We start from the raw sequence: 17,628 nt of genomic DNA on the forward strand, positions 1-17,628 counted from the left end.
TCCTTTTTATGGCTGCATAATTTCCCATTTTACGGATTTACCACATTTTGTTTAAACTCATTGGTTGATGGACAGTTAGGTTGTTTTCACCTTTTGACTATTGTGAATAATGCTGTTAACACTTGCTTACAGGTATCTGTTTAAGTCGCTGCTTTCAGTTCTTTGGGATGTATACCCAGGAATGGAATTGCTAGGCCATATGGTCGTTCCATGTTTAACTTTTTGAGGAAGAGACAAATGAGTGACTTTCTTTTAATAAAACAGCAATCGTGCATTACCGTTCCATGTCCTGGATCAGCATTATCTATCTATCTGTCTGTCTGTCTGTCCGACTGCCTATTCTTTCTGCAAGCTGGTTTGCTTAGGAAGGTTAACACTGAACAGTAAAGACGACTTGAATTTCTGCTCTCGGGGTCTTGCTGCAGTGGTTCTTAAACTGAGGACAAGAACCACTTGGGAAATGTGTTCAAAAGGCAAATTCTGGGGCATTACCCCAAAGGGTGGTTTCCAAAGGTCTGGGATATTCCTAGGGATTTGTATTTTCAGCACAGGAGCCAGGCGATTCTGAGGCAGCTGGTCCGTAGGCCATCCTTTGAGAACCACTGGACTCTGTATAAAGATGTTCTTTGCACAATTTCCTGTTCTGAACTAGAGAAGGGCATTGCGGTTCTGTGTGGTTCTGCCCCATTTAAATGTGCTGTAGATAAATCAGTCACATGTTCAGTGAATAAGGACATTTTGCTGTGGGTCATTGTGTAAAAGACAGAATTCCATAATGTGATTGTTGTTGTGCGCCATCGAGTCAATTCCGACTCATAAGTGACCCTACATGACAGAGTAGAACTGCCCCACAGGGTTTTCTAGGTTGTGATCTTTCTCTGACTTTTTTTTTTTTAATTGTACTTTATATGAAGGTTTACAGAACAAACTAGCTTGTCATTAAACAATTAGTGCACAGAAGTGTTTTGTGACATTGGTTGCCAACCCCACGACATGTCAACACTTTCCCCTTCTCGACCTTGGATTCCCCATTACCAGCTTTCCTGTTCCCTCTTGCCTTCTCGTCCTTGCCCCTGGCTGGTGTGCCCATTTAGTCTCATTTTGTTTTATGGGCCTGTCTAATCTTTGTCTGAAGAGTGAATCTCAGGAGTGACTTCATTACTGAGCTGTAAGGGTTTCTGGAGGCCATATTCTCAGAGTTTCTCCAGTCTCTGTCAGAGCAGTAAGTCTGGTCTTTTTTTTTTTTTTTTTTTAGAGTTAGAATTTTGTTCTACATTTTGTCCATCTCTGTCCAGGACCCTCTATTGTGATCCCTGTAGGAGCAGTTAGTGGTGGTAGCCGGGTACCATCTAGTTGTGCTGGACTCAGTCTGGTGCAGGCTGTGGTAGTTGTGGTTCATTAGTCCTTTGGACTAATTTTTCCCTTATGTCTTTGTTTTTTTCTTCATTCTCCCTTGCCCCTGACAGGGTGAGACCAGTGGAGTATTTTAGATGGCTGCTCACGGGCTTTTAAGACCCAAGATGCTACTCGCCAAAGTAGAAAGTAGAACATTTACTTTATAAACTGTGTTATGCCAGTTGAGCTAGATGTTCCCCGAGACTATGGTCCCCACAGGCTGTGATATTTATGAAAGCGGATCACCAGGTATTTCTCTCATGGAGCTGCTAGGTGGTTCAAACTGCTGACCTGTTGATTAGTAGCCAAGTGCTTAATCGTTGTGCCACCAGGGCTCCTTGTAATGTGGTTGACATCATCAATTTCCTATGTTTTGGAGAGCTCTTTTCTCCTATACCTCATATAACATGCAATTTCCCACTTAATGATCTTTTTGGTGTGGATATTTGAAAATAGCTTGTGCAATTACTTATTTGACATTTGACGTTACCCACTGACATTTTATTTTTGGCCAAAGATTTCTTCTGGTGCTTATTCCAGACAACAAATACTCTAACACTTTGTTCTAAAAGAATGTTGGCATCGTCACCACCTCAGTCCTTCAGAAAGCTCAGATCTCCCCAGGAGCGGATGTTCTTTGGCTTTGCTCAGCGACTCCAAGGACACTGCTAACATCAGAGTGGAACATTGCCCTGGATGCCTCTGCTGACTGCTAGGAGAGTGGCTGGGAGGGCATCAGGGAACAGCTGATCCTGGCCTCTCTTCTTGCTAATGGCCATAAGCCTATTCAGCAGAGCAGCAGGGGACAATCAAAAAGTTACCTAAACTAGGAACTGGTGTCAGGGCTCCAGATGAAACTCCACGGAACCAGAGGAGGCAAAAAGCCTTTTGTGTCTTGATCTCAGCCAGCCTTTTAAATCAAGCATCTCTAACTCAAATGCCTACAGGAGCCAGGCAGATAACAAAAGGGACCGATGCAGGCTAGGTATAAGGCAAGCAGGAGTGGTGAGGACAGTGGCAGCAAACTCAACGCACATGCTTTCTCAAGGGGCCACAGATAGTGGGCTCCAGCCAATTGCTGCCAGGTGGGATGAGGGCCCAGGGTTATTAAATAGCTGAAATTTCCAAGAAAAGTGGGAATTCTCAACTTATAAAATACTGTTCAGGCCTAAAACAGATTAAAAATAATAATAATAATAAGAGTACATTTGAGGCCTGCCCACCAGTTTATGATGCCACTTTAAGTAAAATATAAATAGACCCATTTCCTTGAGCAGACTACTCCAGAAGTCAGTGAGAATGCTAGCAGAGGGTGTGTGTGTGTGTGTGCACGCACACACACAGGTTAAGTAGAAGTCTTATTTTATTCTTTCCCCCAGGAGACTAACGATGGGAATGATCCAGAATTCTGGGGAAATAATGGACTTGGAAACTCTATGGGGCAGTTCTACTCTGTCTTATAGGGTTGCTATGAGTCAGAATCGACTCAATGGCACAGGGTTTGTTTTTTTTAATGGAGTTGAAGGCCAGCAAGCACACGATGCATTATAAAGAAACGGTAAGACAACCCTGCAAGCAAGAAAGAAATGTAGCCCAGATTGCCAGAAGTCTTTTAAGATGTTCTCACCAAAAGGACTTCCAATCAAGACAGCAGTCTGAGCTAGTAGGGGAAGCCCTACCACCCCTATGACCACCTCCCACTCCATACACACAGAAGCTCAGGATAAAACATTTTTTAAAAATCCTATCAATACAGTGTTGTTGCTAGCTGCTGTCAAGTCGGCCCCCGCCTCATGGCAACCCTATGCACAATAGAACTAAATGCTGCCTGGGGTCTCCTGGATTGAAGATGAGAATTCTACCAGTGGACCATCAATACGTTACTGAGCTCAAAACAAGAACAGGTGTTAGACATGAGTGGTGAGTGGAAATTAAACCCACATGATCCCTAGGAGTACGTGAACCAGATTAATCCATCTGAGGAGCTAGTTTTAACACCCTTCTCGGGAAGGGAGCTGGGGCAGCCGTACCTCTTGATAGCGAGAGAGCGGCAATTGAATACTTTCACCATAACAAAGAAATCCAGAGCAAAGAAATGAAACTAAAACCTGGTTCCTGTTTGAGAGACTCCGTACAGTCCCAGCAGGAACCACTACATAATCACGTAATCACCTCACAGGAAGTCCTCCATATCACATAGCACACACTGAACTTTGCATAATATCAGTTCTGCAGAAGACAACCCCACAACAAATATACCAAAACACACAAGGAGAAATCACACCCAAGTTAAGGAGTAGTAAAAGGAGTGGATCCGTAAGGACAGAACAGAACTTCCTAAAACAGTAGTAGGTGGTTTGGAAAATAAAAACAAATACAAACCCTAGAAATGAAAAAAAAAAAAAATAGCTGCAGAAATTAAGAAAAAAATGGAAAGCATGTGGTAAAGCACTCATAATCTTTGATCCAATAATTCCATTTCTAGAAATTTATCCTAAGGAAATACCTAGAATTCAAAGATTTGTGTGCTAAGATGTACACAGCAGAGATATTGACTGTAAAAACCTGGAACCAGCCCAGATGTCCAATAAGAGGGGAGTGAGTGGGAAAGTCAGGAGATGGAAGGGAAAGGGCAAGAGTTAGGGGACCAGAGTGACTGGACGGGAAGTATGGAGCTGCTCCTCCTAGTTGTGTCTCCAGAGCAAGTCACTTAACCTTCATCAGCTTCAACCAGGAACACGAATATTTACCTTCTGGGATTGTTCGGAGGTTTAGAGATGAGGGTATCGAGTGCCTGGCGCATAGAAGACTCTCCTTAAATTATAACTGTCGCTATCATTACAGCCACACAGTGGGATATTATGATCATAATGTGATAGTCACAAAAAATTATGAGTGACCTGGGGTTTGGAAAAAAACAAAACGATGCCAGATTATACATGTAATATGATCTCATTGAAGCCTTATGAAAAAATTGAGATAAACGATGAAAAATTCGCCAGAGGATTAGCATGGATTGTCTCAGGGCAGAGCAATTACGGGTGATTTTTATCCTCTTCTCTATGCTTTTCTATTTCCCAAGGATTTTTTTTTTTTTAATAGAAAGTGATTCTCTTTGATAATTAAAAAGAAAAAAGCTTGTACAAAAACTCAGTGACAGCCCAGCTCTTAAAGGAAGTCTTTTTGTATTCATCTTGTTGCCTTGGGAACCAATGACTAGTCCTGCTGAGTGCTGGGGCTGCAGTTCAGCTCCACGGGAAGGCCCCTGCAGGACAAGGCCAGCCAGCTGCTGACCGGACCTGAACTGGAGCACTGAGTTTACCTGAAGTTGTAGCCAGGGTACGGGGCCGCTTTGTTGGTTTTGTCATCAAGGCGACGGAAACTATACTTGGGTCGGCAGCGATGGAACCAACTGTCCAGGGTGCAGTCCCAGTAGATCTCAATGCCCATAATTCCACCCTGGAGAAGTTAAACAAGAAACAGTCTCTAAGTCCTTTGAGACATGGGGTCCCACAACCACCACCCAGCACTCTGTGTTGGGTTTTCTGCCTGCGAGGAATGATTGCGTAAGGGAAAGTTTTCTATGTAGAGGAAAAAGCCTCACTAAATGTTTGAGAGCCATAAGCACAGCTCTGTCTAACTCACACAAATATTTCTGTGGCAGCCACAAACATATCTCCCTGCTCTTCCCACTATATGAGATATACTGTCACTAGAATTATTTTCACAAAATTTACACCTCTCAGCAAACCACTGTCTTCGTCAAACACCATTAACAGACCCACACTAACGTTTAAGCCCAAACTTGTCAGACTGGAATTCAGTGCACTACATCAAATATCTTTTCTGCTTTTTCTCCCAGTACTCCCTTAGAAGAAGCTCTTATTCTAAACTATCTTCACTTTTCCCCAAACAGACTTTGCAATTTTTCATTTTGACCCTTGCCCTTTTCTACCAAATAAATGTTCCTGTCACCCACCTTTCTAGCTAAATGATCTTCATCCTTTGAGACCCAACTTAAATCTATCCTTGTCCACTCAGCCATCCTTAGCCCCCTTGTTAAGGGTTGAATTGTGTTCCCCTCTCCTTAAAAATATGTTGAAATCTTAACCCCAGGACCTGTGAATATGACCTTATTTGGAAACAGGGTCTTTAAAGATATTATCAGTGAAGTTGACATGAGGTCATGCTGGAGTAGGTTCAGTCCTCATTCTAAGTGACTGGTTTATTATAAAAGAGAAGATATACAGGGATAGGGAGACAGAGGAACGATGACCATGTGACTATTGAAGGCAGATATATCTGCAAGCCAAAGAATGCCGAGAATTGCCAGGAGCCACCAGAAGCTAAGGAAAAGGCATGGAACTGAGTCTCTCTCAGAGCCCTCAGAAGGGATCAACATGGCCCACAGCCTGATTTGGACTCCCAGCCCCCAGAACTGTGAGGCAATACACTTCTGTTTTTATAAGCCGCCTAGCTTGCGGTATTTTGTTATGGAAGCCCTAGAAAGCTAATACACCGAGTATCTTACTCTTAGGGCTGTTGTGGGATTAGATGCAGTAATGCAAGTAAAGTCCTTGACACCATGCATGGATTTATTAGATGCTCAATCAATGTGAACCATATTATTAAGACCCGGTGACCTGGCCCCTTGGCCACTTGACATCCTCCATCTCCCACCCCAACACCCCACCATCCAAAGGTACCACCAACCTGAACTGCCACATCTGAAAAGTTATCTCCTGTTTCTCGGAAGATATCTCCTAGTCGGAAAATGGGACACTGTGGATCCCGAGTCTTGTGAAAGGTGCAAGTGGTGTTTAGACCTGGGTAGATATTTCTCCTGCACATAATTAAAAGCAAACAAACATCTGTATTGGAAAGTGGGACCCATCTCTTCCATAGCAGTCAGTCAGGGTGGTAGTTGGGCTCCAGGAAGGCCCCAATGATCCTGCATCCTGGGGTTCACACCCCTGTACAGCCCCCTCCCACACAGATCCAAGGTTGGTTTGTGTGACCCACAGCATATGGCAGAAGTGGGCGTGTCACTTCTGAGATTAGGTTATAAAAGAGTATGGCTTCTGTTAAAAAAGGCCAGACTTGACTGGCTGAGGCTAGAGAAACCCCAGAGACAACTGCCCTGAAATACCCTTCGAACTTTGAATTGAAACCATTCCCAGAGGTCATCTTTCAGTTATATAACAGGCTGGCTTATGAAATAAATATCCCCTGTGAGTACTGTGCTCCTTCAAAAAACATCTATGTGAATGACCAAATGGTCAACAGTTACCCTAAAGGTAAAGGGGGCGGGGCAGGGAAACTAAATTAACGGAAATGGAAGAGCCAGAAAGGAAATAATGAGAATGTTGACACATTGTGAAAAATGGAACCAATGTCCCTGAACAATATGTATAATAACCCAAAATCCATTGCTGTCGATTCCAACTCCAAGTGACCCTGTAGGACAGAATAGAACTGCCCCATAGGGTTTCCAAGGAGTGGCTGGTGGATTCAAACTGCCAATCTTTTGATTAGCAGCCATAGCTCTTGACCACTACGCCACCAGGGCTCCAACAATATGCATAGAAATTGTTAAAAGGGAACCTAATTTGCTGTGTGAACTTTCACCCAAAACACAATAAAATATTATTTCAAAAAAAGACTGTGGCTCAGGTGCTGTCTTGTTTGCTTGTGCTCTGTCTCTACTGAATCAGTCGCTTTGGAGGAAACAAGCCACCATGTTGTAAGGATGTCCAAATGGCCCTATTGAGAGGTCCACAAAGTGAAGAACTGCGCCCTCCTGCCAACAGCTACGTGAGTGAGCTTGGTAGAAGATTCTCCAGCCCCAGTCCAGCCTGCAGATGAGGGCAGTCCGGCTGACAGCTTCGTTGCAGCCTGAGAAACCCTGAGCCAGAACCACCCAGCGAAGGCATTCCCGGATTCCCGACCCCAGAAACTGTGGTGTTTGTTGTTTGAAGCTGCTCCTTTTGGGAGAGTTTGTTATACAGCAGTATATGACTAAATACAGCCAAACGTTTGGCACTTACGTGGTGTAATTGTGGCCAGGGAAGTGGATGTTATTCTTGATAAGCACAGTGAAGTTCTCCGCACTGTTCAAGAGGGCAGGCCTGAGAGAGAGGAGTGCAAAATGGGAAGTGGGGACTACAGAAACCAAGGGAGTCAATGAGTCAGTGGGGCCAGAGGCTTCTGTTTTCTCACTTTTGTCCTTGGGATAAAGGAAGAGAAATAGATACAACAACCTAGTAGGCAAAACCCTACAGATTTTTCCATAAAGCCTCCCCAGCTTTCCCAGGAAGACTCTCTCTCTCCTTGGGACCCCCCAGTATTGACTGTCACACTTCTCACACGCTGACATAATGGTATGTGTATATGTGTGCAGCGGTGTGCTGGTAAGTGCTTAACAACCAGCTCTCAAAGCCCTGATTTATAGCATTTGCTAATCTTTGTAAGGTAAATATCTCCACTGTGACTGGTTTCCAGGTACCAACTGCACATCACTGAACTCAGAGTTGGGAAAACAAGAGAAACCAAACTTGCTGCCATTGAGTCGATTCCAACTACTAGTGGCCCTATAGGACAGAGTAGACTACCCCCCTAGGTTTTCCAAGAAGCAGCTGGTGAATCTGACCTGCTGCACCACCAGGGCCCCAGAGTTGGGAAGGGATAAGCATTATCAGCTTAGAAGTGGTACAAGTCAGCTCCAGCACACCCTGTTGCGTCTTTCCCAAAAGGCTTGGAGCTCCTGCAGGGCAGGGGCAATAATTTCTTCTCTTGGCATCCCTAGCTGTTAGCGTAGGGCTGCACAACACACAGATTGACTAAATCACTACATTATTGTTGTTGTGTGCTGTGAGTCGAATCCTGCTCATTGTGACTCTATAGGACAGAGTAGAGCTGTCCCATAGGGTTTCCTAGGCTGTGATCATTATAGGAGCAGATTGCCAAGAATTTTCTCCCACAGAACAGCTGGTGGGTTTGAACTGCCGACCTTTTGGTTAGCAGCCGAGGACTTAACTGTTGCGCCACTAGACCAGACCAGCTAGGGCTCCTTATATAGTTGACTAAATCTGTCCTTCTGTGGAGGTTATGAATAGTGTATAATTCCTTATAAGTGAGAGCAGTGCAAATTCTAGATTACAGGAAGGTCCATCCAACCAACCAACCGTCCATCCATCCATTCATTCATTTGCCACATACTGGGTACAGTGCTGGACACAGAAGATATAGTGATGAACAAGACAGTCAAGGATTTTGTCCTTATGAGTTGACAATCTATTAAAGATGCAGAGAGCCAGCTACGGATGAAGAGAGATAGCTGGTACCCTGTTGCCTGGTGTGGCTAAGTAGGTGGCAAATACATATTGGGAGTAACACCAGGAAGGGGTAGAGAGTATTTGGAAGGAGGAACTAAGAATGGTCTGCCTTTTATTCCAGGACTTTCAGAACCTTCCTTTGACTCTGTTTGGGATGTAACTGTGGCAAACAGTGTAATTTTTGCCTGTACAGCATCCATTCCACCTTCTGGTACTAAGTAACCCTTTGCCATCAAGGTGATTCCAACTCATAGTGATCCTATAGGACAGACTAGAACTGCCCCATAGGGTTTCCAAGGAGCGGCTGGTGGATTCCAACGGCTGACCTTTTGGTTAGCAGCTGTAGCTCTTAACCACTGCGCCATCACGGCTCCTTCTGTTAATAGTACCTCAATTTTCTGCCTTTGGGGAGGCCATCTCCCTTCCACTCCCAATCCAGAGAGTTGGGTGGGCATGACTCCATCTCTTACCCACTCTCCAGCTCCTGGGTGGGGCAAGTGACCCAGGCCCTGGCCACAGTGATTGGATTATAGATGGTCACATGACTCAGGGCAATGAGACAATTCCAGGGCTTCTGTGGGACTATTGGGAAAGAGAAACTCATTTCCTCCTGGGATTGCTAGTAGTAAACCTGGAGTTCCCCAGGACTATGGCGTGAGAAGAGCCAAAACGGAAGAAAGAATAGCTGAGAGAGGGAGAAAGGAAGAGAATATGAGTCTTGATGACAGCATTTAAATCCTGGATCAAACCTTGCTTGAAGCCTGTACCTCTGGATTTCTCATTTGCAGGAGGCAAAAATAATACCCTGTTTTTTTCTGAGGCAAGTTTATGTTGTATTCCTGTCACTTGCACTGAAAAAAACTTATTTATGACAAACCCCAGCAGTGTGCCAGACTCTGCCCTTAGCACCTTCTAAACCCCACGCTTCCTGGGTGACACTCAAAGAGTCAGAGAACTACGGGATCTGGAAACTTCAAGGATCACAGCCCTGTCTTTATCCCTTTCTCGTGATACTTACAACTTTATGTCTTGAGTTACAGCTCCTAGTAAATATATATTATGTCTTCTGTTAGACTGCAGGCACCGTGGGATCAGCCCCATACCTGGGTTATCTTGTCTTTTACCTAAGACTTAGCAGAGTCCCTTGCACGTAGTTCATGTCAAATGCATAGGTGGTGATGGTTGTGTCACATGAACGATTAAATACATTATCTGATTGCATCCCCTCGTATGACATATGAGGAAACTGAAGTTCGAGGAGCTGCTTGCCCAAGAACACGTGTAAAATGTAGCCCAGGGACCAGCATGTTGGAGGTACAGGTGGTGGCAGAGCCAGAACTGAAAGCCACAGCCAATCAAAGGGAGTGCCTTGAACCAGGGACTACCAGGGTAGGCTGATGTCCAGCTCAGCCCTCGGCTTCCCAGACCCTGGACAATCCCTTCTGTGACAGTTCCTTCCCTGAGCTAGAAATAAACTTGGGTGATGTCTTTAATGATTGACAGCCAGTGACACTGCCTAGTGCACCCACCCTGACATCGAGGACCTTTCCTGAGCCTTCTAGAAAGCCAGTTTGGGGCCGTCTTCCCTTTGCCCACAGATGCTAATGGAGTGGCCCTGAATCATATTGGCCTAGAACTGCACTGTCCTTTATGGTAGCCACTTGGCATGTGTAGCTATTTAAAATAAGTTAAATTAAAAATTCAGTTTCTCAGTAGCAGTGGCCACATTTCAAGCGCTCAATAACCATATGTAGCTAGAGGCTACTATATTGGACAGCACGTTTCCATCACTGCAGAAAGTTCTGTTGAACAGTGGTGGCCTAGAACCACCATACTTCTAGGGACAGAGCATCTGTGTGAGTGTGTGAGTAACTGTGTGTGTGTCTGCGTGTGTCTGTGTGCTATTGAGCGCTTACTATGAGCTAGGCACTGGGCTCACTTGATAAGCACTGTACAAGCATCGTCTCATTTAATCCTTATAATATCTGAGTGAGGTATATTATACAGAGCGTCATTTTACAGATGAGGAGATGGAAGCTCAGAGAGGTTAGGTCACCTGCCCGAAGTCACACAGAAAGAAGGTGTCAAAGCCAGGATTTGAGTCCAAGTCCTTGTAACTACTTTCTACCGAAATGCATCTGCCCTTGTGGTTTCTGAGACAGTTTCTACCCGTGGGTGCTCGGGGTAGTAGCTTTTTACCAGCTGGTATAGAATTATTTCAATATTTTCAAGACAGCATGGCCCTACCAGAGACCACTGGCTTTGTGCCAAGCAGTGTACCTGGTGTGGGGGTCACTAAGCCAGGAAGACCCAGGGCTTTGCAGGATTGCACTGAAAAGGGAAAGCCCTGAGCAGCCCCTGGCAAGAGCTGCTGCTGAGGGCCACTGTGTCTGTCCCTACCATGCAACTCACCGGGGGGCTTCTTCCACTGCTTCGACGGGGCACCAGGCGGAGACTTCACAGGTCTTCTGGTTCCCTTTATACTGTACACACCTTCCAGTCTGGACTCCTGTGGGATCAAGGGATGGTAGAGCCTCTGAAGTGAAAGAACCATGGAGGAGAAATTCCCCAGAAGGCAAATCATTAACTCAACGGTAAAAGCCCCCTAACCACAAATGTGCGTGAGGTAAATGGACCTAAGCAAGGCTGTTTATGATTTTCAAGGAAAGTCGTTTCAGTTTCCACGAACCATCCTAACCACAAATGTACCTACCATAAATCAAACAGGCAAAACAACAGTAAGATTTTCAAAAAAGGAGCAAAGCGGTCCAAAAGAATTGAAAGCAGAGACTCAAACAGGTACTTGTACACCAGTGTTCAATGCAGCACTATTCACAATAGCCAAAAGGTGGAAATAACCTGAATATCCATCAATAAATGAATAGATAAACACAATGGAATATGAGTCATGAAGATGAAGTCCTGATACATGCTCTGACATGGATGAACCTTGAAAACACTATGCTAAGTGAATAAGCCAGACGTGAAAGTTCGTATAGTGTATGATTCCACTTATATGAACATCTAGAACAGACAAAGTCATAGAGACAGAAAGTGGACGAGTGGCTACCAACAGACCAGTGGTTGGGGGTCGAGGGGGAAATGGGGAGTTACTGCTTAAGGGGTACAGAGCTCTATTTGGGCTAATGAAGAAGTTTTAGAAATAAATAGTGGTGATGGTTGTACAACATGGTGACTGTACTTAACGCTACTTAACTGTACACTTAAACATTGTTAAAATGGCAACCTTGATGTTATATATATTTTGCTACAATAAATTAAAAAAAAAAATTAGAGCACAGAAAGACCATGGATTCTGTTTATTCTTTTTGTTTTAAATAAGAAGAGGTGCCTGAGAGGGGAGGTGAATAGGTGTATTATCTTGCTTGGTATAGATAGACTAGAACTCGGCTTCTTGAATGGGCATCCGAGTTACCCCTCTGGTCCACGGCAGAGCCACAGAATAAATATGGTGGATCTTCCTGGAGCCTCAGTGGTACTAACAGATTTCAGGGAGCAAAGTTAATTAAAGAGTAAATAATGTTAAAATCATTTCTATGTCAGCTTCAGTGCACATATTTTATAGAATAGAGTGCAATCTTCACATGCCTTTGTGAGTTAAAATGGTTTGGAAATTCTGCAGGTTACTATGAGAATTGCCCCCAGGGGCCCTGGGGTACAAGTTCATGCCCTTCAGCCGCTGGGGATAACTTAGGGGAACAGTTTAATCAGATGGTGCTATGGGCCATCTGATGTTTCTACCAGTTAGAAGCCTGAACCTGCTAATTTTCCTGGGCTCTCGGAAGCTCCCCTCTCTGGGGATTTGGAGTCAGGTTCATGGTCAGCAGGTGCCGTGGGGACAAAGCCAAGGCACTCGTAGACTCCACCTTGCCTGTGGCTTGGTGGTGGCAGAAAGAGGCTGAGAGCCAGGTGACTAAAGAACTGAAGTAGGCATCGTGAATGTCACCACGATGCCGGTCCATCCCACCTCCGGGTCTCAGGAAAGGAGGCAGAATGTACCTTTGCCCCTGACGTTATTGGCACAAATCAAAAAACCAAAAAATAAATGTTGGAGAGGCTGCGGGGAGATTGGAACTCTTATGCACTGCTGGTGGGAATGCAAAATGGTACAACCATTTTGGAAAACAATATGGCACTTCCTTAGAAAGCTAGAAATAGAAATACTGTATGATCTAGCAATCCCACTCGTAGGAATATATCCTAGAGAGATAAGAGCCATCACATGAATAGACATAGGCACACTCACGTTCTCTGCAACATTGTTCACAATAGCAAAAAGGTGGAAACAACCTAGATGCCCATCAACAGATGAATGGATAAACAAACTATGGTACATACACACAGTAGAGTTCTATGCAACAATAAAGAACTATGATGAATCTGTGAAGCACCTCACCGCATGGCTGAATCTGGAGGGCATTATGCTGAGTGTAATAAGTCAATCTCAAAAGGACAAATATTGTATGAGATCACTACCATAAAAACTCATGAAAAGGTTTACACACAAAAAGAAACAATCTTTGACGGTTATGAGGGAGGGGAGGGGGTGGGGATGGAAAAACACTAAATAGACAATATAAATAAGTGGTAAGTTGGTGAAGGGTAAGACCGAATTACTGGGCTGAGGGCCATGGGGACCATGGTCTCGGGGAACATCTAACTCAATTGGCATAACTATAGTTTATAAAGAAAATTGTTCTACATTCTACTTTGGTGAGTAACGTCTTGGTTCTTAAAAGCTTGTGAACAGCAGTCTAAGATTCTCCGTTGATCTCACCCCATTGGGAGCAAGGGAGAACGAAGAAAACTAAAGACACAGGGAAAGATTAGTCCAAAGGATTAACGGACCACATCTACCACGGCCTCCACCAGACTGAGTCCAGCACAAGTAGATGGTGCCCAGCTACCACCGCTGACTTCCCTGACAGGGATCGCAATAGAGAGTCCCGGACAGAGCTGGAGAAAAACATAGGACAAAATTCTAACTCAAAAAAAGATCAGACTTACTGGCCTGACAGCTGGAGAAACCCTGAGAGTATGGCCCCTGGATACCCTTTTAACTCAGTAATGAAGTCATCCCTGAGGTTCACCCTTCAGCCAAAGATTAGACAGACCCATAAGACAAAACGAGACTAAAGGGGTATACCAGCCCAGGGGCAAGGATGAGAAAGCAGGAGGGGACAGGAAAGCTGGTAATAGGGAACCTAAAGTCGAGAAAGGAGAGTGCTGACACGTTGTGGGGTTGGTAACCACAATCATAAAACAATATGTGTACTAATTGTTTAATGAGAAGCTAGTTTGTTCTATAAACCTTCATCTAAAGTACAATAATGAAAAAAAAAAAGAATGTACCTTTGCTCTGTGGGTCCATCCCTCCTTTTTTACAGTTCCGGTCATTGGAGCAGAGCGTCCTGCGGGTGGGGTACTACAGGAAAGACGGGACAATGAGGGTAAACAAAGGCAGCACCAGGACACTTACAGTTGGTGGCTGTGTCCACACGGCAGCCTGTACGCGGTGTTCACAGCGGCACTATTCACAATAGCCAACAAGTGGAAACAACCCTGGACTAAAAAAAGGAATAAACAAAATGTGGTGTCTTCACGTGATGGAATATTTTTCAGCCATAAAGAGAGATGAAGTCCTGATACATTGTACAACATGTATGAACCTTGAAAACACATGCTAAATGAAAGATGCCAGTTGCAAAAGGCCACGTATTGTATGATTCCATTGATATGAAATGTCCATTTATATAAGGCAAATCCGTGGAGACGGGAAGTAGATTAGTCTTCACCCAGGGATGGGGGGGCAGGGGTTGAGAAGTGACCGCTAATGGGTGCTGTGTGTCTTCTTAGGGCGATGAACATGTTCTAGAATTAGATAATAATGATGGTTGCATAGCTCTGTGAAGTTACTAAAAACCAGTGAATTGTATACTTTAAAGTGGTGAATCTTATGGCATGTGAATTATATCTCAATAAAAAAGAAACATTTAAAAGTGGGTGCCAGGGAAACCAGGGACCACTTTCAGGGATAGCCCTTGGAGTGATGAGCAGGTGGCCTGGTCGGAGCGGCTCTGTGGTTGCAGAACTGAGTGATGCCGACAGGCGCCAGGGCTCAGCAGGAAATTTGAAATGAAGGACTCCAGCCAGTACTCAACCCTGGCCCGAGAAAATGAGGGCAGCCGGGTCTCAGGCCCAAGGGCAGAATAGAATTGAAAGGACTTGATTTATGTGTATTTGACTTCCCGTTTCCGTTTCCTCGGCAGCAGGCTTAATGGCCAGTCTTGGAGAAACCAGAAATTAGCATAGGTGTGAAAGAAACCTCAGCTCCTTATCCGCCATGCAGTTTGTGGCTTTGACAGACAGAGATGCAGGGGAGGACCCAGGTCTTGGATGCAGGCAAACCTGGGCTTGGCAATAGCCATGCTGTTCTCTGGCTGAGTGACCTTGGCCGAGACGCTTTCCCCCTCTGAGCTTCAATCTCCTTATCTGTAACAGGTGGGTGCACAGATCTGTCTTCTATGGTGGCAGTGAAGACTAAGCCAGTTATGACAAGAAAGGGTTGGGCACGTAGTACTTGCTCAGTCAGGGGCCAGTGGTGGTTCAGTGATAGAATCCTCACCTTCCATGCAAGAGACCCCCAGCCAGTGGACTCACCCACAGCCACCACCCAGCAGTCAGCGGAGGCTTGTGTGTTGCTGTGATGCTGAACAGGTTTCAGCAGAGCTTCCAGACTAAGACTCGGAAGAAAGGCCTGGTGATCTGTTTCCAAAAATCAGCCAATGAAAACCCTATGGGTCACAGCAGAATATCGTCTGATACAGTGCTGGAAGGTGAGCCTCCTGTGTTTGAAGGCACTACACAAAAGTCACAGCAATGGACTCAAACATACCAACGATCAGGAAGGTGACACAGAACCAGGCAGAGTTTTGTTCTGTTACAAATAAAGTCACTCTAAGTCAGAGCCCTAGAGCCCTGGTAGCTCAGTGGTTAGGAGCTTGGCTGCTAACCAAAAGGTCAGCAGTTTGAATCCACCAGCTCCTCCTTGGAAACCCTATGGGGCAGTTCTACTCTGTCCTTTAGGGCCGCTGTGAGTCAGAATTGACTCGATGGCAATGGGTGTGGTTTTTTGGTTTGAGTCAGAGCCAATTGGTGGCAACTAACAACAACAACTCCAATATGATCTCATGTTAACTAATTGAATCTGCAAAGACACTATTTCCAAATAAGGTCACGTTCAGAGGTGGGGGTGCAATTAGGACTTGGCCATATCTTTTTGGGGGACACAAATCAACTTATAACACCGAGCTATCATCTTTAAAAGCAGAGAGCAGGACTGTGAAGGGACAGAACATCAAACACATTTTGATGGAAAAGAATACTCCAGAAAGAGATGGGACAGGCCAGGAGTATGGTGAGGGCAAAGCCAAGCTGGAAATGCTGTATGGGGAGTGAGAGGAGATGACGTGGAGGATTTGCACGTGCTTTCAAGGCCAGAGCTCTAAGAAATAAAAGGCAAACTTTGCAGTGCTTCCTAGAACTGGCCCTGCAGACAGTTCACAGTGGATCATGGTAGGAAATGCTATAAATGAAAACACCAGCCTTCTAACCATGGGTGTGCCTCCAGCAAGCTGTGTGCCCTTGGGGAAATCACTTAACCTCTCTGAGCCTGTGTTCTGATCTGTAAAACGGGGCTGGAAATGCTGTTACCCTCCTAAAATTGTGAAATACTGTGCAAACCCCAAGGATCACTGCTGTCATGAACTGCAAACGAATCGAGAGATAGAAGGAGCAGGACTCCAGCTGGAGACCATGGGGACAGCCACAACCTGATGGCTGCAGGGCACTGCTGCACCCTCTCCTTCATCCACCCAGCCCAGTGCCAATCCCACAAAAGAGGCCTAGTAAATATTTGTGATCTGCACTACATCTGGGGCCCCAATTTCCATTTCTTTTGCCCCTTGCCACCTCTAGGAACCCTCATCACCCATCCAACCACTCCCAGTCCCCTCCTTACCTCAGGACAAAGCCCCTGAACTTGGCCTTGCGTCTTGAGAAAGTTTGTCATCACAAAGAAGGAGTTTCCCTGCACGCAAAAAATGAAAACTCAAGGCTTTTAGAACGGAACCACATGATCATGATAACCCAGCTTGCTGAGTGCCCGGGGGCGAACCTTCCCACTCTTCTAAACTTCAGGGTCTCTGAACAACTCGGAATATGCCAAAGGACTTAATATCAAAGCTGAATGAGCCTCCCTGCTGAGCCAAGGGAGAGCAGAGGAACATTCAAACTGACTGGTATTCATTTTCCATGCCAGCCTCAAAAGCAGCCTTTTCATTTTTTTGACACAGTAAATTCCCATTAAATTGAAACTCTAGGGACCTGGGAGGCTGAGGCAGGGGAGTGTGGGCTTCATCTGAGCACTGTTCCGATTATCCAAGACTTTAATTCAAGGGCAATAGGGCATCCCAGCACCTGGGAAACAGCTGGAGATGTTTATGACTTACAGTCAGAAACAAGCACAGCAGCTTGGGTTTTATGACTTTGCAACACCTTCCAACTCTGGGCTGCAAATGTGTCCTTTGGTCCCTCTTTCCTCCCATCTGATCTTTACTGTTCTCAAGCCCCCTTTAATGTCCCCTGTTTGATAATTCTGCCTTCCTTTTTCTCGTCTCACACGTGTATACTGTCTGTCACAAGCCCTTTCTCTACCATCCGCCCCTTTCCTCTCTTTGCTATCTGCATCTTTTCTTTGTGCAAATAAAATACCCAAGTTTGAATTGGTCTCAGGGAAACATTTTTGTTGCTAAAATGCCACATACACAATATAGAAGGGCTGGTACTCTTTGGGTAGAAAGTTCTTTGCCCTTCTAAG

The 17,628-nt window shown here is 45.0% G+C and overlaps 1 protein-coding gene across 2 annotated transcripts in view; it reads right to left on the reverse strand.

Annotated features, from left to right (window-relative positions):
- Positions 1–17,628, reverse strand: part of P2RX7 (purinergic receptor P2X 7) — a 49,337-nt gene that overhangs the window by 12,082 nt on the left and 19,627 nt on the right. For both annotated transcript variants that reach the window (XM_049865268.1, XM_049865269.1), the window contains 6 exons: positions 16,771–16,839; positions 14,103–14,175; positions 11,142–11,238; positions 7,443–7,523; positions 6,109–6,238; positions 4,718–4,854 (listed from right to left, as the gene is read on the reverse strand). In XM_049865268.1, coding sequence (XP_049721225.1) covers positions 4,718–4,854; positions 6,109–6,238; positions 7,443–7,523; positions 11,142–11,238; positions 14,103–14,175; positions 16,771–16,839 — 587 coding nt within the window. The remainder of the gene's footprint in view (positions 1–4,717; positions 4,855–6,108; positions 6,239–7,442; positions 7,524–11,141; positions 11,239–14,102; positions 14,176–16,770; positions 16,840–17,628) is intronic.

This window comes from Elephas maximus, chromosome 22 (genome assembly GCF_024166365.1).
Source record: "Elephas maximus indicus isolate mEleMax1 chromosome 22, mEleMax1 primary haplotype, whole genome shotgun sequence".
NCBI classification, from domain to species: domain Eukaryota; kingdom Metazoa; phylum Chordata; class Mammalia; order Proboscidea; family Elephantidae; genus Elephas; species Elephas maximus.